Source organism: Carassius gibelio, chromosome B17, assembly GCF_023724105.1.
Source record: "Carassius gibelio isolate Cgi1373 ecotype wild population from Czech Republic chromosome B17, carGib1.2-hapl.c, whole genome shotgun sequence".
NCBI lineage: Eukaryota > Metazoa > Chordata > Actinopteri > Cypriniformes > Cyprinidae > Carassius > Carassius gibelio.
In genome coordinates this window covers 22,443,517-22,469,491 of record NC_068412.1, presented here as the reverse complement: position 1 = coordinate 22,469,491, position 25,975 = coordinate 22,443,517, and the positions used below count along the sequence as shown (strand labels likewise).

Genomic DNA, 25,975 nt, shown 5'->3' with positions numbered 1-25,975 from the left:
GTCTTTCATCAGTTATAAAGAGCGAGAGAGACCAGTGTTCGAACGTCTGATTCATTTTAATGAACCGATTCATTATGACGGTCTGTTCAAATGAATCGAATCTCAAAACAGACTCACCTGTCCTTTCGAGGCTTAAAAACATCGCGTGATTTTATATGGAGAGTGAGATTATGTGATTCACAATATTAAGATATTAAATGTTAATCATGAGTTAGCGATTTAATGACGGGGATCTCATGGTAGGATAATGAGAAATGTGGTTAGGCTATTTAAAAGAAATAAGAAAAAACTGGTTTTAACATTGATGTAGGAACTTTGATTAAAGTAATATATATATATATATATATATATATATATATATATATATATATATATATATATATATATATATGTATATATATATATATATATAGTTTTAATATAACTACTTGAAATTTTGTTAAGAAATCAAAATAAAAAGTAGACCTAGAAGTTGAAGAGCATAAAAAGAGCATCTAAAGAGCATAAAAATGTGGAAATACTAAAAAAAAATTAAAATAAATGACATAGGCCTGCAAACATTGTTATTAGTTCCAGGGTTATTGTTAAGAGACAATAGTTAGATAGCTACATATAAAATCGTACGCCATTATCACGAGATAACTCATAAAAACTTATTTAATATGATGACAGCTACTCAAGACGAAAATGTTTTCTTTTATTATGAGATTCTTATCAGATACCCTATTAACTAATAATAAGACTTAATATGTCATATAATAATGACTATCATATAATAACTAATATCATAACCGGCTTCATAGCTCGAACCTCATTTTTTAGTTTTCGCTTTACAAATCGAATCGACTGAAAAAGAATCAGTTCAATTCATTGATTCGTCCACGAATCAAACATGAAAGAGAGAGAGACAGCCCCGTCCTCAGAGTATCGGAGGTAGTGTGGGCGTGCACTGAGAATCCTGCAAACATTAACCAGGTGGTTTTTCCTCGCACATTTCCCTCTCATTTTCCTCCTCCAAGCTGCGCTGGAGAGACTTTCCTGTGCGTCACGAGGAATCAAAGTAACTTTACTGGAGCAATGCGGGAGCCGAACCCCAGCATCTCTTCGGATCCAGACCCCTGAAACCCCCACAAACTCCACTCATGGCCACCGCCTGGTCACCCGCCACATAGAGCACTTTGTAAGAGAGAAACCTACGAAATCTCGGGACAGGAGCTTAATTAAACGAGCGACTATCTGTTAGATCCAGATGGCGGGACACGAATGGGATGATTGGTTTGAACGGGAGGAACTGATCGGGCAGATCAGCGACATCCGAGTGCAGAATCTGCAAGGTAAGAGTGCTGGAGGCATGGGATGGGTAAAATAGTATACATATTTCATGAACATGAACATTTCTATATGGAGTAACTGGAGTCGATGCAATGTCTCCAATTACCTTTCGCTATGAAAAACCGATACACTTACATTTAACAATGTACCGGCGAGATATAACCGTGTTGCGCTTTAGGGTTTCATTATGGCAAGCCATATTAACATGCATTCATTTAAAACCTACTACAATCTGTTTTTTTTTTTTTTAAACTCATACATATTTCCAAAATGCTAATACATTGACCTATAATTACCAATATTTTCAGTCTCGTTATTAACTTTTAAGTATTTAGATAGACCAAATGGGTCTGACCATAGTGAAAGCACGATGTATGTTTTTTTTTTGTGTAAGTTTATTTTGGGATTTCCAGTAACACTAGCAACAGAGGCCATTACATACAACATAGTTCACATTTTTTTAGCATCTCACTCTGAGTTTTGCATTCTTAAGATCACTTGTTAATATTTTAATATGCCGAAACCTATCTGACTTTGAATTAAAACAGATATGAATCAACTTTTGTTCAGGCAACCCATCAGCTATTTGGTACTTAAGCACAAGCATTATACTAGTGTGAGGCTACTAGATAAATTACTATAAAAAATAACTTTATGCAATAAGTACAAATAGATGCTAGTAAGTTATTCATTGAATAAATGTTACAGCAGCTTAAGTGTATTTCTATTCAGTACTTTGTATGATTAGTAACTTGAGGCGGTTATAACCGTAAAATGTTGAGAGTTCAAACAAACATAAAAAAATCTAAATTATTTGTTGTATCATAAACATGATGCAGTACTTATGAATCACTAAAAAACTGCTGAATGAATCAGCTTTTTCATTTTCATAGACAAACTTTCTAGATAAGGGATGCAACAGTTGTCTTGAGTATAGTCTGCGTGTATTCACCTGCAAAGCAGCATCCAGCCTGTTTGTTATTCTTAGTCATAAACAAAGAATAAATCATTATCCTGGAAAGAACTGATCTAATGAGCAAGGAGTTTTACACATCACTGATTGTCCATTTTATTGGTTTTGCCACCAATTACTTTAATGTTCACCGTTAATCGCTGCTCAATGTTGGTCGGTGGCATTTTGGGGCTGTTTAGTATTGCAGGTTGCATGACTAAAAATATGTCATGCCATAAGAAAATGAAAATTATGGCCTGTAAAGTAGCTCTCTGATGAACCTTCAGATTGAATGTAAGCCCTCTGCTCCTGTGGCCTTGTGCTGTTCATTGAAATAAGGATTAAGAATGTAATGTGGTTTGTATAGGGCTTAGTGGCAGAGAAATTACTGTAGAATATAAACGAAACACTGCAGAAAACAGATGCTGGAAGCAGATTACATAACATCTTGATTTCATTGAAAGAGCAATGCCCTCTGCATTGGACCACTGGAAATTCAGTGCAGTGTTCCCATAGTCGGGCCTTAGAGTGCTTTCCAGATAACTGGGATGCAGACTCATCTCAGTGCATGACTGCCACAGGTTTGGTTTGAAAAGGAGGCAAAATCCATATCTGTATTAAATGTGCATGTGTGCACACACTTCCACACATGGTTCTTACCTCATGTTATCTCCTCTCCAAATGAAAAATTGCACAAAATAGTAGGGGCCAATACATTATTTGGTTTTAACTTGAGAAATTACATTATTATTAATAATACAGATAGAGTTAGCCGATCATTGCATAAACTAAAACTAAATCAGACACCTAAATATTATATATTTCTACAGTTTTCTGTTATAGACATCATATTTAGCAAATTATGAAGCTCAAAATTATTAATTTGTCAGCAATTTAAAAAAAATCAGGTTTTGAGGGTTGGTAAAATAACATATATGCATTACAATATCCTTAATTTAACATTTTAATTGTTTAAAAAATATATAATAAATAGACCAGTTACCAATTAGCAGTTGCTAAAATGTAAAAAGTTAAATTTGTGTTGTCATATTGGCCATAACAAACTGTTGATTATCTGTTATTATTGGCTAATAAATTCCATATCACCCTATTTCTCCTAAATAATGCTTACATATTTCACACTCTTGTATGCTTTATCTTTTAATTACACTGTAAATATGGAATATGAAGTATTGTAATATGTTGCCCAAATAAAGCAGGAAAAAACAATGTGTATGCTTCTAGGAAAGCATCTGCTTGTATTCAGTGTTCGGACTTGGTCTGTAAGTGCTTTTCTTTTCATAAAGTAAAGGTTTATGAATCTTCTAAAATGGTGATAAAACAAAACCACTTGCCACGAAGTAGAGCGCCGCTGATGATGGCAGTATTTAGTATCTATAAGAGTCCCACATCTGCTGAAGCGTTCTGAAGTGCTGAACCAGAGCCAGTGTGCGCTAGGGTAGAAAAAGTGCAATAAAGTAGAGATCAGTGCGACTATACTGGGCTCTCTCTGGACTAAATAGTTTTAGAGTTGTCAAGCAGGACAGGTTTTCATATGAAGTGTTGAATGAGAAATTGCTGAAGTGCCCCCTCCCTCCTTGCTTCACATGCACACTTGCAGGTACTTATTTTGGAAAGCGCTGTTCTATATTAGAAGGCTTTTCAAGAAGAGTTGACCGTAGGGTAGAAGTCTTTGGTTTGAGTTTGCAGAAACGTCTGGAAATCAGGACAGAATCTCCCATTTTTATCTGTAATTTTCCTCAGGCAGCTGCAGCAATTCTGATAACTCACTTTAAAGTCCTCCCTTCTGTTCCCTGTTTATGCGTGAAACATGATGAAATCAAAGTAGTTCATCCTCGATGTGTGGCATTTGTTTGGTTCGAGGGATAATTCACTCCAAAATTAAAATTCAGTCATCATTAACTCAGTATTTGTTGTCTAAATATCTCCTCTTGTGTTCCGCAGAAGAAAGTCAAACAGTTTTGGAAATTATGACAGCGTTTTCATTTTTGGATGAACTAAGCCTCAAAACCCAGAATTCATATGTATTTTCTAATGGGAGTCCATACAATGCAATGCACCATTCACTAAAATGTAATGTACTTTTTGAAAGAGATTTCCCTATGGTTTTGCTTCAAGCATAGTGCAGTATTTTCTAGGAATTACTAGTAGTACGGTAAAGTGTTAGTACAGTGTCTAAAGGACTTCGGAAACCTCGGAATGTCACTGCCATTTCCCACAATCCTCCTTATTTAGATCTTAGGGTTTCTGTTTTTTCACTAGACATCTAAAGCTGTGTCATGGCTGAAGGAGAGCCATACTGTAGGTGTACCAATATCTATATTTAGCCGGCACTTTCTCCAGCACGCATGAGCGAATCTCCTGTCTGACATAGGCTGCATGTAAGGAGGATGCAGCTGAGTGCTAGAAACCTCTGCAGCTGAAAATTAACTCTATAGTTTCCAAGCCAGTTACTGGCGAATCTGATGGAAATGAATAATTGTGGTATTGCTTTAATCACACTTTGCTAATGGGATGTTATAGTCTGCTATGCAGCATCAGTTTAGGCTTTCATATTGATTGTGTCATGGAGACAGTGGCCTGGCAAACTGTGTGTATTTTATTAGTGATGCTTGCCAAGGAAATCTATGAATCATACTTCAAATTATGCAGCCTACATTTTTTTACTTTGATGATTTTTAGATGATAAAACAAAAGAATCCTATAGCGTTACAGTGAAGAACATTTTAGCAACTGTATAACGTTGTGTAGGTGAGATTTGGATGAGGATGCAATATATTTTATTAATGTTTATTACATTTATTATTATACTTGGCTTCAAAAAATAAATAGATTTGAAGTGTATAATGAAATTGTCTAATAAATCCTTCAAGCTTAAAAATCCTTCAGTGTTTCATAACTCATCTTTTGTACTCAGAAGTAAGCAGGAAGACTTTTTAACTTTGTGATTTTTGTTGTAGTTCCCCAACTATTTTTTTTATATATTTTTTTTTACTGTTTTAGGAACATATTTATTTCTGTTTTAGGTAATGAGAAAGCTATATTATTATTGGCAGGTGTTTCTGACAGCTGGCACAGCCCAGTAGTGATGAATAGTATCCGTGTTGTAAAACCTGTGCTTGCTCTGTCAGTTTTATAAGTAGACTCATTGTCTAAAAGAGCCTAGTTTTCCTGATTGGCCAGTCGTCATGGTAGAAAGATGATAGAAGTCTTATTCATAAGAAAATATATGGTGTAATGTCTTGGACTTAAATTAATAGCAGTGTTCATAATGATAAAATATCCATGCTTTTTCCATGCTTAAACAGAATATTGTTGGACAATCAATGAGTAGCATAAAAAGCTCAGGGCCTCTGCTTTGGTTTTATCCTCGTGATACACAAATCGTCAAGAGTCAAAGGGGTTTTTTCCATGGCAGTTTTGCAAAACTGTCAGTTTTATACGTTGTTCACTGTAGCTTGCTTAGGGAGAGAAACATGCTCTAATTTCTCTTGCATAAGAGTCTCTTGGTGTCAAGTAGAGTTTGGCTTTTGTGTGAAAGGATTAATTAAACTCTTTCGGCTGACAGATATCAGCCATTGTCCAACAATAACACCTCTTCTCAGAGCTAAACGCTAACATTTTGTGTTATAAACATATACACTGTCAAACAAATTTTTGAATATGTTTTGTACATTTCTTCATTCACCCACCAATGTTAAATATTTCTTTCTCTTCATCTGTTTATACATTCTGCACATCTGTGATCGGAGGTAAGCTGTTTTCTCTTGACATTGCACAGCCTGACTAGTTATCTCGTTCGCAGTCTAGGGACAGAAGTACGATTTGTTTGATGTTTAAAAAGTGCAGTTTACACTGTGAAGTCTTTAAGCCTCGGAAACAAATGTAATTGTTACATTTAATCCCATTTTTTAAGCATGTAAATACTTCAGCATTTACTTATTTTATCTGGGAGTAGGTCAAATGTTGCGAAACGCTTTTATTATTATTATTTTTTTTTTCATTACAATTACGGACATATTAGTTAGTCATTACAGCAATGCAAAAAAGACATAAAAAATATAAAATAATAAAACTTCTCATATGGTGCGGTTTTAAGTTTTCCTTTCTGTTTGGAGTGTTACAAGCTGTTTGTGAATAGATAAGATCCCTGAAGTTGCAAAGACTAAAGTCTCAAACTCAAAGAGATATTGTTTATAAAAGTTAAGACTCGTCCATGCCCTTTACATCAAAGTGTGGGAAGATTTGCATAATGCCACCCAAGATTTTCAGCGAAGAAAGAAGGAGTAACTTTGATTTTCGCTGTAGTATTGTTACCGCCGCCGGAATGTCGTGGAGACGAAGTGTTTCATTGTCAAAGCGAAACTACTTTGTTTGGTCTTCCAAAAGAGGACACAACTAGAAATCAGTGGTTAAGTTGTATTAACACCACTGTTCCAGAACAGTTCAAACCAAATATACAGATGTGTGCAGTTATTTTTACGGAGGACAGAGTAGCCTACAATGCAGGTGTTCTGACCAATAATGCTGACTCGTAGTCTGTAAGTACGTTTTCATATTTAAAGGATTTGCGATTCAAACGCGAGTTTTCAGCATTGTAGAGTGCTAGTTGTTTGTTGTTTATCCGATCACAAATGCAGACTTGGCTTTATGTTTACCCTGCGTGATGCAACAAAATGCGTAAAAAACAGTATAAGTCATTATAATCAGTAATTATGTCCCCACTGGATGCAAAAAATGCCTCGTTTGTAATGGGTTTTATTGGTTTTGTCTCATCGCACCGGGACATGGCATCACAGTTTGGTAAGGGGCGTAAAATTTCCGTCACACGCTTGAGGTATTCAGCAACAAGATTCAAGATTCAAGATAATATGCACTGGATAGCTGGCCAATCAGAGCACACCTCGCTTTTCAGACTGATGATCTTTGTAAAAATCGACAGGTTTCAGAAAAGCGGGAGGAGAAACAATAATGTACTGTGTGTGGAAATTATTCTTTTTTTAACCTTAAACTGCATAAACACATTTTATTACACCAAATACACCAAATAATGTTCTTTTTTTTGCTAGGTCATATGAGCCCTTTAAATACATTTTTATTTATTTAATTTACTGTTTTTAATTTTTAACATTAAAGGGGGGGTGAAATGCTATTTCATGCATACTGAGTTTTTTACACTGTTAAAGAGTTGGATTCCCATGCTAAACATGGACAAAGTTTCAAAAATTAAGTTTTGTTCCCAAAATACTCCTTCCAGTTTGTTACAAGTTTCGGAAAGTTTTTTTCGAGTATGGCTCTGTATGACATTAGATGGAGTGGAATTTCCTTATATGGGTCTAAGGCACTTCTGCCGGAAGAGCGCGCGCTCCCGTATAGCGAGGCTGAGCTGCACAGACATTTCACTGATCAGAGAGATTCACTGATCAGAGCGAGAGCGTCGCGAAAAGTCACAAAAGAAGTGTGTTTTTGGTTGCCAGGGCAAGACAACCCTGCACAGATTACCAAAAAAAAAAAACAGCATTAAGGGACCAGTGGATGGAGGTTATTTTTACAGAGCATCAATGGAGTTGTGCAAGTGTTTTTGTTTGTTCCCTGCATTTCGAAGATGCTTGTTCACAAGGCCCAGTTTGACGACGGATTTGCGTATCGTTTATTTCTTAAGGATGATGCAATCCCAAGGAAAAAGGGTCACTATCGTGTGTTGGAACCGCAGGCGGTGAGTAAAACTACTTCAAATATCTCTGCCTCCTTGTTAGTGCGTCCCCTCCCATGCCAGAGACCCGGGTTCGAGCCCCGCTCGGAGCGAGTCGTTGCTGCTGCTGCTTTCGTTCAGTTTCAGCCTCGGGATCTGATTCGGTTTGTGGTTTGTTTTGGATGATGGGTTTTCCCTCACGGTAATGTCACAGCTTCCAAACGCTCTAAACGCAAAAGCCTACTGGTGCTCGTGATTCTTTAGCTCCGCCCACACGTCACGCCTCCAGCCGGTCGTGTTTTTCCCGGAAAGATCGGTACAGACTATCTTTCTCTTATGAATATAATTAAACTAAAGACTTTTTGGATTTATGAAGGATGCAGTACTACTCTATATGTACTCAAGATTAACAGGATATTGAGTGAAAACGAGCATTTCACCCCCCCTTTAAATAATTGCTGTTATAGTGAAGTCTAATGAAAATATAATTTTAAAAATTAGAAACACCTGTTTTATGAGCAAATGAAAATTTGGGAGAAGAATCTGTTTAATTAGCATTAGAAGAATGTTACAATGCAAAAACTTTTGAAAATAATCTTTGTTTTCTTTATGCAAAATATGTCTTATTGACATGAAATGTGTCCCGAACCCATGGGATATAGTGTGGCATGTGAAGTACACAAGCAGCAGCTCTCTTTGTAGCACTTGCAGCCCTCAGAGGATTGAGAATGTATGTATTTAGACCGAGGAAAACATTGACATGCTCACAATGGATGCTTTCAGAGTTTAAGAAAAACTGAAGCATGACTCAGGGACATTATCCAGTGTGCCATCTTTTAAACAAACACAGTAGAGTTTTTGACCAATTCAATTGTATATGGAAAGCCCTAAATACATTTTAGAAGATTTCTTATGTGTAGTATAATGATATAATGCCCACCCAATTGGCACTCAAGCCCAGCTAATCATAACGATGTCACATTTTGTGTGAAATTAATTATTATGTAGTTGCCAATATGGGGAGAATACCGATTTAGCCAGTGAATTTATATTTTCTGTTTTTGCAAAAAAAAAAATTGTATTGCACTTTTTTGTAATATGCCTATAGGCTTACCATTAAATTGGCAGCCTACCCAAAGAGCAAATTTAAGTAAGCACTATTTAAGTAGCTGGCAAAATTTGATATGGTAGCATTTATAACCATGCAATTTGGCTTGTTTTTCTGCCAGTGTTTCATTGTTACCCAACATACAGAGAATGTAACTTCTGACTCTTCAACAACTTTTTATTGAACAGATTTCTGTTGTTGTATGCACTGGCCCATCAACTTCCATTGAGATGAATGGCAAGGGTGACAGATTATATAGACCCCCTTGCTTGCAGCATAAATCAAACTCTTATGTTTGGCTTTTGGAAACCCTTTTCATGAGAAGACTACATAATTGACTGGTGGTTTCTATTTGATGCCCCTCTCGTACCATTTATGGGAAACTTTCCTGTTTAAAATTCACAATGTCTCCTGATGGCAAGAACAGTAGGTTTCCTGCTGGATGATATCTCACTTGGCAAACCCATTCTTTGCATGTTAAGCAAATAAGAGTCACATGATTCTGAGTCTCTGTGTATTTATCAGGTGAAAACAGACTCTGACTGAAAGTAAAGAGTCCTTAATGATAATGAATCTGGTAACTGAGACTTAAGTGATTTTGTTAGTTACTTTGTATGAATTGCATTTGGTTCTTGTAATATTTGACAAATCTGAGGATTTTGAGAGAAAATTATATATATCAGAGAGATGGTTCTCCAATCGCATTTTGCATTTCACCAAAAAATTATGTCATTCTGTTTGGCCAAAGCATTGTTTTGATGGACACATTCACTTATTAGAGGATTTTTAGTTTTTAGCTTTGAACGTCTGTGGATCTCACAGTGCAGACAAAATGTGTCTGTTTCGTAATTTTTAAGAGAGATGTGGGAACATGTATGAGCCGTTCACTGAGAACTGAAAATAGAGCAGAGTTTGCTTTGTTAAGCAAAATTATTGCAAATCAGCTAATACTTAGCATATGAAAAAACTCAAAGCATATTTCTAAAGCCATGTTGTTATAAATTAATACAGCCCTTGACATAATGCAATAACATTACTTAGGGTTGCAACAACTAAATGATTAAATAGTTTATAAAATATGTTAATGAAACTGACGTTTCAGTTTATTCATTAATGTAGAGAACCTCCATTAGTGATTGAAAAATGCATTTCTATATTTAAAAAAAGCTAATTTATAGAATTTGTTTTCTGGTTACTTCATGCAGTTCAGTCATAGTTTTTCACAAAACCAAAAAAAAAAAAGAAATATAGGATTATTTTTGCACAAAGGATAAATAATTTGGATTGTTACATTATTTTATGACAATTAAGAACATGTTATAACATTGTTATTACCTTAATGTAAATGTCTTATTTAATTTTTTTTTACTCTAAAACTTGCTTCTACAGTAATGAAAATTGCTAAAAAATCGAATAACTGACCATCCCATTCTGATCTCTGATGGAATATTCAGTCAATCAAAGAAAAAATCTTCAGATTAATCAGCGGCGTTCATAAATTTGAGTCACAAACAGAACTGCTGATCACAGCAGAACAATTTAACTGTCCTAACAAAGATATTTTCATGAAAGGTTCCAGCTTTGCTCATGTTGAGCCCTCAGACAGCCAGAGTTCAGGCCAGTTTGTCATACTTGAGAGCTCAAAGCTGTCCTGCGCAGCCAGGCAGTGGCCTTTTGTGTTTATGAGCGCTGGCTCTTTGGAGCTGGAGGACGGCCCCCTCATTAAACAGACATGGTCTGTGCAGAAAGATGGAGAGGACTGTGTTCTTGGCTGGGGCCCCTGGCCTGAAATGCTTTATAGTTCCTTCGGCAGGAAAAAAAGAAATGAAGGCTGGTGTGTTAATGTTCTTAGTGATTTCTACGAAGGGATTTCTTTTGTAGTTAAATAAAATTGATATTGCCTCACTGAACATCAAAGTTATTATCTAGTTTAATCTAAGGAATATTGGTACAATATCAATGTCAATAATCTTTTACATTTATATTAACTTTACCATCATCAAACACTTAAGTTAATCTTTAAAAACACTACTTTTAAATATCTACCATTTAGCAATTAGTGACTTGTGATTTGGAACTTAAACTCAATCAAATGTACATTAAAAGATGTTTGGATGATGCATATATAAATATGTAGAATATTTTAGTATGAACAGACTTCATTTGTTTTTGTGCTCTGTAGGTGATTGAAACTTAACCAGCCGGTATATCATACTGGGGCTGTTAATGTAAGAGCAGCCATTAGTAACCAGAATCCTTTGCAAGGATTAACAGTTTATTAGGGCTGCTCAAAAAGACCCAGTTCTTGGAAACCAGGAAATTGCAAAACACTGTGTTGTTTCATTCAACTTTGCATTACGTATTTAGTAGCTCCTTTGTTTTTTTGTCAATATGGAGTCACATGGAAAATGTAGATAAACGTGTAAAATCAGGGTTTTAGCTGACGTAATTTAACACTAGTTCATTTCAAGGAGACATTTAGCGGGGGTCACAGTATCCAAACACTGGCTTGTATTCTGAATAATGAATTGTCTGCCAAAATCACTTGTATTAAGAAAGCGCTCAACTGTGAAGCATTTATGGTGTTATTAAATGTGTTGTCACAAAAAAAAAAATGGTTTCAGCTTGGACACTCTCTGAATGTGCACTATTGTGCTGTTGAGTTCAGTGTATGTGGCGACATGCCTAGACTTCCTGTTTGACTGTTCGGTCATTATTCCATCATGGCATTTGGACCACAGTTATTGATTACAGCAAATGGAGCCTTTATATTTTGGCAGTGAATAATGAATGAGGAAAGCCATGCCTCCAGTGATATCCCCATCAGGATCTTCGTGTTTCTTGTGTGTGTGCACCTATAGAATCCAAATGAGCCGCAAGCAGAGGAAGAGAAAACTGGAGAAGAATCCATTCATCATGAGGTAGACTGTGTAAACGCTCTGCCTGACGGATCATATAATCAAGCAAAGTCTCGTGGGAGTCTCCCCGACTGCCACCATCTCTCTAGGCCAGATGTCTTTTATTTCCAAGAGTGTACACAAGGTCCAAAGAAACATGTGACCTTTCCTCACAAACATGAAGTAATAGTCACCACTTGGTACCATATTAACTTTTTCACAGTGGAAGCAAATTGTTACTGGTCATAAGTGAGGTTTTTTTTTTTTTGTACAATGTTTTTGTACTGTTGATGAAGAATGATGACCATACATTCTCTTTTTCCCAAACGTGTCATGATTCATTTTCCTATTGACATGCTCTTTACAGTTCTCATACTCTATATGTTTGTATTGTTTTGACTGTTCTCTGTAGATCCCACCTTCTCACATTCCACAGTTGGACAATTGACAACATTTAAGTCATTACAGGTATGAAAACAATAGGGAAACAAAAGCCAAAACTTTGGACATTTTATGTAATTTTGAAATCCCGGCCGGTCTGGGAAAAAGATAATGCATGTTCACCCTACAGAAAATGCACAGTTAGCTGGTTAATGAGGTAACCGGCTTGTATAATAACTACATTTCCCATCATTCTCTGTAGCAACATGAGAAGGATCAATTATAGATAAATCATCAGTTACAGAACTAATCTGAATCTGTTTCTTTTAATATTGTTTTGTAAAAAAGCTTAAGTATTTGTCAGTGCAAGTGCAACATTTCAAATTAAGATATAAGATATTAAGACATATGTATAATGTATTTATTGGTTAACATAGCATTATGTGTAATTGACATTGCTTGATTATTTATAAATGTTAACATGCGCAAGGTAGCTAGATAAGTAAAATATATTGTAGTTTGGGGGATAAATGTGCGTTTATTTTTTTTTTTTTTTTCAATGCAGCGCTAATAGTTTTTGCTTATGCAATTTTCTAAAATTTTTGGCGCAAGTGTAAATGTTTTATTTTAATTGAATGTGACAATTTATCTAAGCAACATTTTCTGTTTACAAGTTTGTTCTGTTGGTGTTTCACAAACAAGCAGACAAAATAGCAATAAAGCAGTTTACATACAAATCGTAATAAATATAGGTGTTTCAAACTGGGATTTGCATAAACCCTTTATAATAAAAGGCTTTTTCATGATGTTGTTAGCATATTAAGTATAACTGTTGTGTGAAACTGTATATTAAAACGCTCTCGCTGATTTATTGTATACTTGCTATACATGCTGTGCATTAATGTTTGTTCTTCATGTCAGCACTACACTTGGAGCACAGTGTAAAGCATTTAGTTTTTAATGAGGTTTCTACAAGTGTCAGTGCATTCTTAGTGTAATAATGCATAGACAAGCACAGGTTGCCGTTGGCTGCTCATTAAATAAAACGGCTCAGTGGAGGGCACTGGTCATTTCACCTGGACTGTAATGATCGTGCTCTGTTTGGCCTTTGTTGCCATGGTGTGCTCACGAGTGAGCGATTGCTCCAGGTCACATGTGATTAATGACAAAGAGCTGCTGTTTTAGATGAAGCAACTTCTTGCCGTTGCCGTTTCATCTCTGTGCATCATTTACCTCCGCTGACGTGACACTGTTGTTTTTGTTTCTTTTCCAGTTGAGAGGGAGGTGGTGCAGAAGAGAACATTCACCAGATGGATGAATCTACATCTAGAGAAGGTCTGTAAAAATTCATTTAGATCCGATGAACCAAGTAGATGTAGTCTATAGACTTCAGATGTTCAGAATTTCATCATTGCAGACCTATCCAGCCATCTTTGTGCTGGCAACACATAGCCTAATACAAACAGGAAGTGAATACCTCTATCTCTCTGCTGAATTATTAATGAAGGAAATTTAAATTGTAATTTCTTAGTATTAATTATGCATGAGGTAGAAACATTAACCTAAATTGTAAGAAGAATATTAGGCCTGAGGAAATGTATTTTGGGGAAGTAGTGGTTGAAATGTATTGTACTTTTTTAATACAGTTTAATTGCTTACTTGAATCATTTTTTAATTAGTTTTTCAAAATGCAGTTAATTGAAATATAAAAAAGTATATATATATCTCTATATATATATATCTTACCTATTGTTTTTTCAAATTAATTCAGTATGCTTCTTAAGTTCATTTTTACTTACAATAATAAAAATGATATTTTAAAATATTTAACATTTACAAAAAAGTGTTGATTTTAACTGTCTGAGACTCCCTGCTTCCACTTTCACTCTCAGATTTTTCCTTCTCCTTTCATTAGTTACCAGAAATGGCGAGACAGACACAAAACACACATAAACACACATACATTTGCATGAGGCATTAGTCATTGAACACAACAGCGGGGCGACTCGTTTCAGCCTGCTCTTTTGTTTTCTCTGGCAGCTCTCCGCCGGTCTTCTTGTGTTGTAGACAGCTTATAGATTGTAGTGCTTCCATTCTTCAGAGTCTCATAATACTGACTGAAAACACTCAGTGATGAATCCTTTGTTTTCATACACAATGTCACTCTATTCCGTGACCCCGAGTTTGGCTTCTTCTCAAAACTTCGACCCACTATTGGACAATTACACTTTGTCTGATTTGTTTTGGTGGAAAATTTCACCCTTAACCCTCCAGTTTCCACTGTTGTCCCATCATATCCTTTTTATTCTTCTGGGAAATGTTCTCAACATACATACATGTGTTGGCTTGTTTTAAATCATATTCTGTAAATAAATCACTCAGAGTGATGCTCAGAGTTCTCAGTTTTGTTTTAAGTATCAACTTTTCACATCTGTCTCCTAAAAATAAAGCAGTTTTGATCTAGTATAATTTAATATTTTATGAATATTTTAGTATTTAATTTTGAAATCTTTGACTTTTGATTGCAAACTCTCTGAACAATGAGAAGCATTTGATCTTTGTCTTTTAGGACAACAATATAATTTATATTTAATTATTTGATATTTGTTTTTTAATATTCATTAGCATTTTTCTCACCTTTTATATATATAGATTGTGACAGAAATATAATATTTCTTGATTTTGCACAAACTGCATGTGTTTTTGGTGTGCAGTGCAACCCTCGTCTGGAGGTGCGGGATCTGTTTCGTGATATCCAGGATGGTAAGATTCTGATGGCTCTACTTGAAGAACTCTCAGGATCTAAACTGGTGAGAATCATTTCACTAGATTTTCTGAATCATAGTACTTCATCTGTTCCCACGAATGACTAAGAAAATGCTGACCTTTGACCTTTCAGCTGCATGGCTTTAAGCCGTCCTCGCATCGTATTTTTAGGCTCAATAACATCGCCAAGGTATTGACATTTCTGGAGGAAAGAAACGTAAGTATCATTTGATATCACACACCCTCACAAAAAAACAAATAAAACTTCCTGAAAGTGTGATGAATGTGTTTCTGGTTATAGGTGAAATTAGTCAGCATTGATGCAGCTGATATTGCAGATGGCAATCCATCCATAGTGCTTGGGCTTATCTGGAACATCATATTGTTTTTTCAGGTAGCGTAATCTTGTTTTCTACCTGTATGTTTCTTTATTCTTAAATCTTGATTGCATTTGGATTAGACTACATTTAATTGGATTTATTGGGGTAAATATTTAAGCAATGAATTAATTGGCACTCAAAAGTCTTTTCTTTGTGGGTTTAAGTGGCTGTGGAAAACAATGATGTCTAATTCGACCAACAATTGCAAATACAGCACCTTCTGAATCTCTTGGCAATGCATGTGAAACAGTTTATTTTCAGGGTTCTTTAAATAGACGTTTCATTTTAGTTTTTCTTTAGCATTTGTAACTATGTAAAAACCTTTACTGTCACTTTTGAGCAATTCTATCCATCATTGGGTGAAATAATAATAATTTCTTAAAATAAAAATCTTACAGTTATACACATTTAAATGATAATAATATATTTTTAATATAAAAAAATTACATTTAATAAATTTAACCATATATTTAAGTGGATTTGGAGGGATAAATAGTTAAACATTGGATTAAGTGCAATTAAAAAAATAGGCTGTGGGAAACAGTGATGTTTAATTGGACCAGTGATTGAATATGCACATTCTGAATCTCTTGGCAATCGCATAATATTGGTTTAGGGTCCAAATGTGCACTAATCTTATCTAGTTTTATCTAGAGACAAAGCAACTCTTTTATCACTTAAGAGATCAGTGTCAGTGTTAAGATAGAACAAAAGAGTTTACTTAGCAGGATGATAGGAAAAGCCACCACGCTGAGTAATTGCCTGTCGTCTACTTGTTCAGTAATGACCTGTTTGTATTACAGATCAAAGAACTCACGGGGAACATTAAGAGTCAATTCCCTTCCTCCTCCAGCCTGTCATCCATACCCACCAGCTCTGATTCAGACACTTCCCACTCCAGCACGCCCTCAGATGAGAGAAAACCCACCATTGCTCCAAGAGGTCATGGAAGGGTGATCAAGACCCTCCTGCAATGGGTCCAGAGACGTACTAGAAAGTAAGTGATTTCATTGGCCACTGGGAATTTTTTTTTAAGTGAGACTGGCCGTTTATTCAAAGCATTGCTGGATACTGTGTTCTTCCAGATATGGAGTTGCTGTGCAGGACTTTGGAAAGAGCTGGACAAGTGGTCTGGCTTTCCTGGCTGTGATTAAGTCCATTGACCCTAGTTTGGTTGATATGAGAAGAGCGCTGCTCCGAACACCCAGAGAGAACATTGAGGAAGCTTTCAGAACAGCACACTACAGTCTTGGGATCCCAAGACTCCTAGAACCTGAGGGTAAATATCAAAGTGTTGGATGTCTTTGCAGCCCCAAAATCTATTTGTATTTGTACACTGAAGTCACCCTTTAACAAACATGAATGTAATTACATTACGTATCAAAATCAAGTGGCATCTGCAAATAAATAATGCTAGAATTTTCTTCTAAAAAAAGTTTTCACGCATAAAATACATTTAAATAACTCATTGTTATTCTTAAATAGCTCTTATTATCTGTTACTTAAACATATAACAATATTCTCATTGGTTCTTGTAATAAAGTGTTTATAATGTTCCTTATTTCTCATCCACTTTTGGATAAAAGTGACTGCTAAATTATTACATTTAAATGTTAAATTAATTGCACTTTGTTATTACGTTATGTAAAGCAAAATATATTCAATATTCAAGTCAGGCTGTGTCCAAATACCTTTTTTGGCCATTGTATTTACTTGTGTAACAAAATGAATCTCAGTTACCTTCCATTTGCTGTAGCTTTGATTTGTTTTGAAATACATTTGCACATTTTAACTAAAATTATGTGATATAACTCGTCAGATGTGATGTTGAACCCACCTGATGAACAGTCCGTAATGACCTATGTGTCCCAGTTTTTGGAGCACTTTCCTGGAATTGAGGAGGTAGGAACATTTCATCTAATTACATCACATCAATATAGAACAAGTATTGTACTTCTAAACTAAATGTGCTTTCCTTAATTGTTTTCTATAGGATGACACATTAGATATTCTAGAGCGAAACAAAGCCGGCACTCGAATGAACGAACCTCCTGTTCGGAATGGAGTACAGAGGAAACGGGAGTCTTATATGGTCAAGAAAGATGTTATTCAGCCACCACCGAAGATCTTCATCTCCTCAGTGTCTGAAGATCGTGAGCAGATCACCTCCCCAGTCCTTCCACAGACCCCTGAGGACAAACCTTGGGCGAGTGAAGGGTCATCGGTGGGTTCAAGTCCAAGTCCTGCAGTTGACAAGCCCCTCTTGGACTTGAACACATACGTGTCCACCATTAGCTCTCCGCAACCTTCGTTCTCTTCGGATTCTGCTGTTAACTCTCCAGACTCGTGGAGCGAGGTACTTAGTGAGACTAATAACTCTCACCAGATTAATGAGGATCCGATAATCGAGAGCAGTACTGCTGGTACCGTTGAACCAGTGACCTCCGATTTAGGATCACCAGTTTCACAAGAGAGCACGCCGGAGAACAATTTGGACCGTGAGCTTTTCATAGATGAGGGAAACTATTCTCTCGGCTCAATGGATAGTTTACATGCCAAATCTACTGCGCCATCTGAGGAGGACGATGCTTACAAATACATCTTAGATCTGAAAGAAGAACAATCTGCTAATCATTTGCCCAGTGAAGACATGAGGAATGAATCAGAATCTTTAGAACAAACCGAAACGATTCCTTTGGAGCACCAGGAGCAAGTCAAGCCATCGTCTGATGATTCTTCATGTTTGGAAAGTGACTCGGGATACTTTCAGGATAATAAGGAAGCCATGACAGCTCAACCTGAAGATGAGAGTCTACTCACTTCCAATGTTGATGAAGAAGTGAGTGGAGATCTGGGATCTGGAGATTCCTATACAAAAGCCATGCAGAGGGACACTCTCGATTTGACGGATGGACCTGAGGAGAAGCCTTTCATATTTGAGGATGACAGTGAGCCTGAATGTCCAGTTCTGCAGTACGAGATGGTTTCTATATCAGGAAGTGAGGAGGATATTAAACTGTGTGCTGATTTGGCTGAAGAACCAACAGAGGAACAAGACAAAAATCTTACAAATGGTCATTCTGAAACCAACGAGAACAGTGACCTCCGTGATGGGGAACAAGAAGCTGTCTTGGAAAGCGAGGTGAAGGATGTGGTATTTGAGGAGCCAGAAGAACCTATCCCAGATCGGAGCCAAACGGAAGTTGAGATTCCTGATGAAGATCAAGTGTGTTATATGTGTGGAGGTCCTGTGGCAAAAAGCTCAGCTGAATCAAGCGAACAGGGTGACGATTGTCTGTCCCATTTAAACTCAACTGAGAAGGACTGTAATTCAGACTCGAGACATTTCAGTGAATCAGAAGGAAACTCTGAGGACAATCCAAGGAAAAAGAACAATGAATTAAATGGAACTGTAATTGATCTCAAGAATGAACCAAGAGAGAGTAAAGTTATTCATGAAGATCTGCTTATTATAGGTAAGAGCCACTCGGAAAGTGGGTCAGACGGCGTAAGGAGGACAGAGTTTTCTCACAGTACAAACAGTGAAAGCCAAGCTCAGGTTTCAGACAATACGGAGCCTGGAGGGGCCAAGGATAACAGACCTGTATCAGTAGTGGACTCCCACTATGAAGTTCTGAATTCAGTCTCTGAAGCCAGTGTGGAGCCTCTTTCTGACACCAGCATCCATGATGGAGAAAATGACTCTACACCGTCCCAAAGCCCGAACAGACTGCATTCAGAATTTTCCAGCACTGAACTACCAATTGAAGAGGAGGCCACCTTTGAGGATTCAAAGTTTATTATTGGAGTCCGTGGGTACCCAGAAAGACGCCCCGCAGAGCTACGCCTGTCCCTCAGCATGACTCCGCTTCAGCCGGCACCTCCTAAGCGTTCACTTACTGAATCGGATACAGACACTGAAGACACTTCAGAGGACCACGCCAGGGGATTTAAGTCCAGAAAGGTTATTTTTCATTCTCACTTTCCTATGGCCTAGAAAACAAGGCACAGTTTAATGCATGGACTGACCTACAAACAGAAGCAGTGGTTTCAGCATATGAGTTCTTTCAAGGTCACGACCTTCTTTTCCAAATGTAGTTCACTTCAGAGCATTACTCAAAGTGATCTTTTCCTTTAATGATCTGTTACAGTTGCTATCAAGTCCTTTGAGTATAGCCCAAATATTCAGAGCCAAAAGTACTAATACTGTATTCATTTTCCTCTTTAACATGCTTTAATTTCCTGATTAAAGATTGATAGTTGAGATGAACTATGAAAGACAAGTTCAACTGGTAACGCTTTAGTATAGGGACTGATTCTCATTATTAACTAGTTGCTTGTTAGCATGCCTATTATTAACATATTGGCTGTTTATTAGTACTTAAACTAAAAGCATATGCATAAAAGCACATATTTTTCATGACTATATTCTACATCCTCATTCCTACCCAATACCTTAATAACTACCTTACTAACAATTAATAAGCACCAAATTAGGAGTTTGAGTTAAAAATCGTAGTAAATGGCAAGAATTTGACCTTAAAATAAAGTGTGACTGTTCAATTCCCTCACATAACAAGTATGTGGATCAGCTCTCTGTAGAGTTGGGTTCAGTTACAGTGTCAAACATTTCTTGGTGTGGCATTCTTTGAGCCACACATGCTTTTACTGTTCATAATGAGCTGTGGTGCTCATATGGGCTGTGTCAGATCGAGTCTGGTTCTCTACTCTCTCCTTTGTCTCCAGTTGATGTTTTAATAAGAGTGGACAATAGAAAAAATAAAAAAATATAGTAGTTGTGATTCTGATATATAAAAATGTAAACTCATTTATTGGTATAAATAGTATATATTTTTCATAGTTCATCTGAACTATCACTCACCTCTATATATACTACTGTTAGAAAGGGGTTTGTAAGATTTTGCCCAAATGTTTTGCCTGGTCAAATATTATCACAATTAAATAATAATAATAATAATAATAATTCTGTTCTATTTTAATATAATGTAAAATACAATTTAGTCCTGTAATGGCAAAGATGAATTTTTAGCAGCCATTACCTTAGTCTTCAGTGTCACATGGTCAATCAGAATAATTTTTATATGCTGATTTGGTATCAAGGAATCTGCTTAATATTTTTATGGAAACCACAATATTTTAAACATTTATATATTTTCATAATATTAAACATTTTCAGGATTATTGATGAATAGAAAATTTACAAAGAAAGTTTTTATGGGACATTTTAAATGTCTTACTGTCACTTTTGATCAATTTAATGTATTGCTGCTAGGTAAAATGTCAATTATTTAGCTTTTTAGTATTGTTAACAATAAGTTATTGAAATAATTCAGTACTTGTTGCAGGGACAGTCAATAATTTTACTAAAGTGGAAGTTCGTTATCTTATTCTGGATATTGAAGTTCAGTCTTGCATTATAGATTCACTCTGTTCTACATGTGTCCAACTAGGACAGAGCGGGATACATGCATATCCAGGAGCAAAGCCCGTTTGACAGGCACCCGGGAGAATGGGGCGCGGTGGAGCCTGATTCACCCACTGAGCATTGTGAGACCGTTAAGACAGATGACGACCTGACCAGCGCTGCTGCCACAGAAAACACTGGGGCTCTGAGGTACAGCTCTATTAATAGAGTCTGCTACAGATACTCAGCCTGTGCCACAGGGGAGCATTCTGTTTTCTGAAGGATGTGACCTCATAAGCCTCCTTGATCCATTGCAAATTGCCTTAAATGTACTTAATGTTTAGTTTTAAAAACTGGCTGGTGAACAGGTCATATCCATTTCAGATCAATGATGCAAACTTTTTAATCTTACAGCATGTCGGGTTAATGTAAAAAAAAAATGTGTGTTTTCCATTTACAGCTGATTGAAGTCATGAAGTTTACTCTGCTTTTGGCCAGGATTCAATCTGTCATGAATAGATCCGCTTAATTGTAACTTGGCTCCATATATGGTTTCTTAAAGTGCAGTGAGGCATATGAAACGTGTTTTATCAGCCATAACAAATTTGTCATTCTCTTAAAAGGGAAGGAGCTGGGACGGATGCAAGCCAACCTTTGACTACTATACACTTGAGAAAGGTCATTGACATCACTGAATCAAAGGTTTGTTAATGCAAAAGGTATTATTAGTTACAATAAAATGCATAGACTTTAAAGGATCCAAGATGTATCTAGGGGCAAGAGTATTACAGAGACTCCTGGGTGGGCTCTTTTGACTTCTGCCTGTAAATAAGACCCAGAAAACACTAGAAGCCACATAGCAATCTGCTAAACAATAGTCAGAACACCTAAGCAACCACATAGGAACAATCATTCAAATTTAAAAATCTCTTTGAATTATTTGATTGCTCATCCTCAGGGTCATCTCTATATTTATAGGTGTTTGTGACAATGTTCCTGTTTGTGCCCCCTAATTTTACAACTTTGTAATGACATCAAATGTTTTTTTTTGGGTTTGTTTTTTTAGAAATGAATATTTTTATTTGGCATGAATGCATAAAAGAGGCAATAAATACAGATATAATATATCAAAAAACATTTTGCTGCTCTTTCAATTCATCAAAGTGTCCTGAGAAAAATTATGTTTACACAAAAGATTTTCAACATGGATCATAAGAGGAAATATTTTTGAGCTTCAAATCAGTATATTTGAATGATTTCTAAAGGATCATAGGACACTAAAAACATATCCATTTAAGATCCATTTTGGCATTACAGAAATAAATTACATTTGAAATATATTACAATTTTAAACAGCTATTTTAAATAATAATAATATTTGATTGTTTTTACCATATTTTTGATCAAAGTAATGCAGCCTTGGTGTGCATAACAGACTTATGACTTATTGGAAAACAAACAAAAAGAACACACTGAATTCAAACATTTGAACAACATTGTTTTATAATGATTTCAGCTTGCAGTGTAAGTTCCACATAGTTAAAATCGATAGAAGTTGACAGCCTTATTTTCTGGTACTACATTAATGTACTGTTAATTTACATGTTATTTGGTTTCACCAATCTCTTGTTTTCTTTTCACTAGGGACAAAATGGGAAGGCCTTAGACCGCAGCAAAGTGGACAGTACCATCATAAATAAAAGGTAACTAAAACTATACATTCATACTGAATATCTTCAAGACGGATTAAGATAAACCTATAAAATAAACCTTTTGATAAAGTTATCACAAATAAAAAAATGTAATGCAAAACTAAGACTTGTATCTGTGATTCAGCCTGGGATGTGGTATTATTGTAATTATCTTGTTTTACAGAAACAGATAATCCCAATTTCCACCCTAACCTCATGCAATGTAGCAATTGGAGTTGACTCAGTGCACTTAAAACCTGTTCGGGCAAACACTTCCATCCCTGTTTTATTAGACCTCACATCAATAAAACAGGAGTGTTTGTATTTGTTCAGACTGGGTGTCTTCTTTGTACCTGTGATGGGAGTGTGTTTGGGGGTGTGGCATGGGTTGTGTTTAAGCCCCTAAGGTATTTTTAATCCTCAAATGTACGATGCTTTATGTTGTCAGTGCCAGTCCTGCAGTGATGAAATTGAGTAAACGTTTGCAGCAACAGTAATCTAGGAAATATGGAAGCACAATGTATTGCAACACACCGATACTTGCTAGCCTGAAACTGTTTTTGCAGTTATTTAACATGACAAGACGCTTTCTTGACTTACTTTTCTGACAAGTCACTTGACAAGCATTTGTGTCCAGTGGTGACATATTTTTATTGAAACCACAGTACAAGATGATCCATCGATATTTTTGGTTTGTTTTCTTGAAAGAGAAAGACTGTACATTTGAAATGTTTATCTGCTAAAGATTTAGTCAACTGTTATGAGGATACTAGCATTTACTGTATATTAGGCTCAGAGCTAACAGACACAGACTAATGCAAGAACAAAAAAAGATTTCATAGGTATTTAAAGGTATAGTCACCCCAAAATAAAAAAGATTAACATTTACTCACCCTCAGGTCATTTGAAATGTATATAAGAGTTTGTTTATTCATCACAACGGATTTGGAGAAATTTAGCATTACATTGCTTGCTCACCCTGCAGTGAATGGGTGGAAAATTTTGGATTATTGTGATGTTTTTATCAGCTGTTTGGACTCTCATTCTTGTGGCACCCATTCACTTCTGAGGAAACATTAGTGAGCAAGTGATGCAAAATGTTAGTTTGTTCTGATAAAGAAACAAACTCATCTACATCCTGGGTTACTTTTGGGTGAACTATTCCTTTAAATTTATTTAAAGCATCAGTGTGTATTTTTTATCTGCTTTGTTTACAAAAAAATGGACTTGACTTATAGTTTGTGCACTCTTTTTGTTTCATTACAGCTTGGAGATCAAGACTGCTGCGAGTCCAGAAACCACATATGACACAACCTTGTCCGACCTTGTCTACATCATTTTGGCAGCTTGGCTGTTTGTGTACTGCCTTCTTGTCCTGCCTCAGATTGATTTAAGGACGCTCCCTAAACTCCTCTTTAACACAGATGAATGACTGCAATATTAAAATACATATATAAGAAAATTAATGTTCACACCTACAACTCTGATCATGTCCTTCTAGTTAAGGAGTAGTTCACCTGAAAATTTAAGTACAGACATTCTAATAAAGAGTTTCTTTTGTGTTCAGTGGAACATGAGAGTGAGTGACAGAATATTTGTTGTTTGAGTGAACTATTCCTTTAACATGAACCAGGATCTCTGACCCAGGTCTTTAAGGCATAAATAAAAAAGATTGGCCATATTGATCAGCTTAGTTGCCTTTCGTATTTCCTTTCACATCTGCACACAAAGAAAAAGTGTTTTTTTCTCTCTTGGTTGGAGGGTTTTTGTTTTCAGTCAACTTTTAACTGGGTAATGTATGGATGCATTAAGTGCACATGGAGCAAAATTACATAACAGATTATTTATAATGCTTCTGAAGAACATGCTTTCTTGCCTTTTATGTTGTTTAGGCATACATTATATGAAGAAAAAGCATCTGTAAGACTGTGCGTCTGTTTGTATGAAGTAAGTGAAGGTTTTTGGTATGCTTTAAAGCTATTATGCTATGAGATTTTGAATGTATCTTTTTTTTAAGTGATCACATTAGAAACACCCCTTTTATTTTTTGCATTATATAGTAAAAATTAAGGTTTTTCAGCACAAATACATGCTTAGATTATATTCTGCTAACATTTTTGATATGATAAGGCCAGGGTATTATGGTATAGATCTATATTAAGAAACATCATATAGGGCTCTCTAAGCTTAGAGACACTTTTATGGTGTCAACAGCACTTTTTTAAAAAGACTCAAGAGAAGGACTGCCAAAGATTCAGTTAAAGATACGGAAACCTATCCCCAACACAGTGAACAAATTATGCATTTGCCTATTATTTTAATAATAAATCCTGCACTTACAGTAAATATTTTATGCATTCTACAAAAAGCAAGAGTACACAAGATAACAGATTTATGGGTCATTTTACACATTTATAAATACAATATATTGAGTGAAATCATAATATTTTGGACACTGAAGGTGTTAGTGGTGGTTTTTAGGTCTCTGGACTGATATAAATCCCAAAACCGAAGGATTTAATTTGAGCCTGTGGGGCCTGTAATATGTTGTAAAAAGTTATTTCTTACGTTTTCCTAAATTGTAAGCTGAAATATGAACTGTACAGAACAGAAGAAGCACACTGGCTGCTGAGAGCTAGTCGCATGATCATTGCAAATTAAACTCTGGCCTAAAACCAGAATGTTAATGCATCCTCATAAATTTATAAGCCTACAAAATATGTCCGAAATTGCAAACAAGCCAAACGTCCTGCATGAGAATGTGTATGGGAAGTAACTTGTGTCTTTAAACATTTTTTAAAGTGACCAAGTGAATCCATGTCCTGCTTTTGTAATGAAAACTGTTACATTTTCATGTTTAAATGCACTGTAGTGCAATAAATGATATATCCTTTGGATGCTGTGTCTGTTGTGTGCTTTATTGTATTCTGATTTCATACATTTATCATTTTAATTTCTGAAAATGCAAGAATGAAATGTTGAATGTGCTATTTAGACTACTTTAGTTTCAGTGTCTATAATTTTTTACAAAGCCAAGTCAGCAAAGGCATTATTTAAAAGTTCACATTTAAAAACACATTTATTTCACCCAGTATATGTAAAGCAGCTGTTTGCATTAAAGTTTAAAGTTTTACAAGTAAACTTACTTAAGAAATTGTGAAAGGACATACTGCATGCGTCGTTAAGCATGAAAGCATATTAACAAATAACGTTTTTAATTCTGAAATGCTGGAAATTTGATGCATAGGCCTATATGTGAAGATAATCCAGCATTAGATTGAGCCAATCTCCCTCTATTCAGCGGGAATGCTGAAATCTTTCATTTGCTAG

General features: G+C 35.8%; 1 protein-coding gene across 1 annotated transcript; it reads left to right on the top strand.

The window, feature by feature from the left end:
• Nucleotides 1-898: 898 nt before the first annotated feature.
• Nucleotides 899-25,542, top strand: clmna (calmin a). Its single transcript, XM_052580309.1, has 13 exons — nucleotides 899-1,334; nucleotides 13,657-13,718; nucleotides 15,098-15,193; nucleotides 15,283-15,366; nucleotides 15,451-15,543; nucleotides 16,333-16,526; nucleotides 16,615-16,808; nucleotides 17,349-17,431; nucleotides 17,523-19,493; nucleotides 21,001-21,164; nucleotides 21,578-21,656; nucleotides 22,599-22,657; nucleotides 23,912-25,542. Exons 1-13 carry the CDS (start codon nucleotides 1,250-1,252, stop codon nucleotides 24,075-24,077), a joined length of 3,330 nt encoding a protein of 1,109 aa, XP_052436269.1. The 5' UTR covers nucleotides 899-1,249; the 3' UTR covers nucleotides 24,078-25,542.
• Nucleotides 25,543-25,975: the final 433 nt, after the last annotated feature.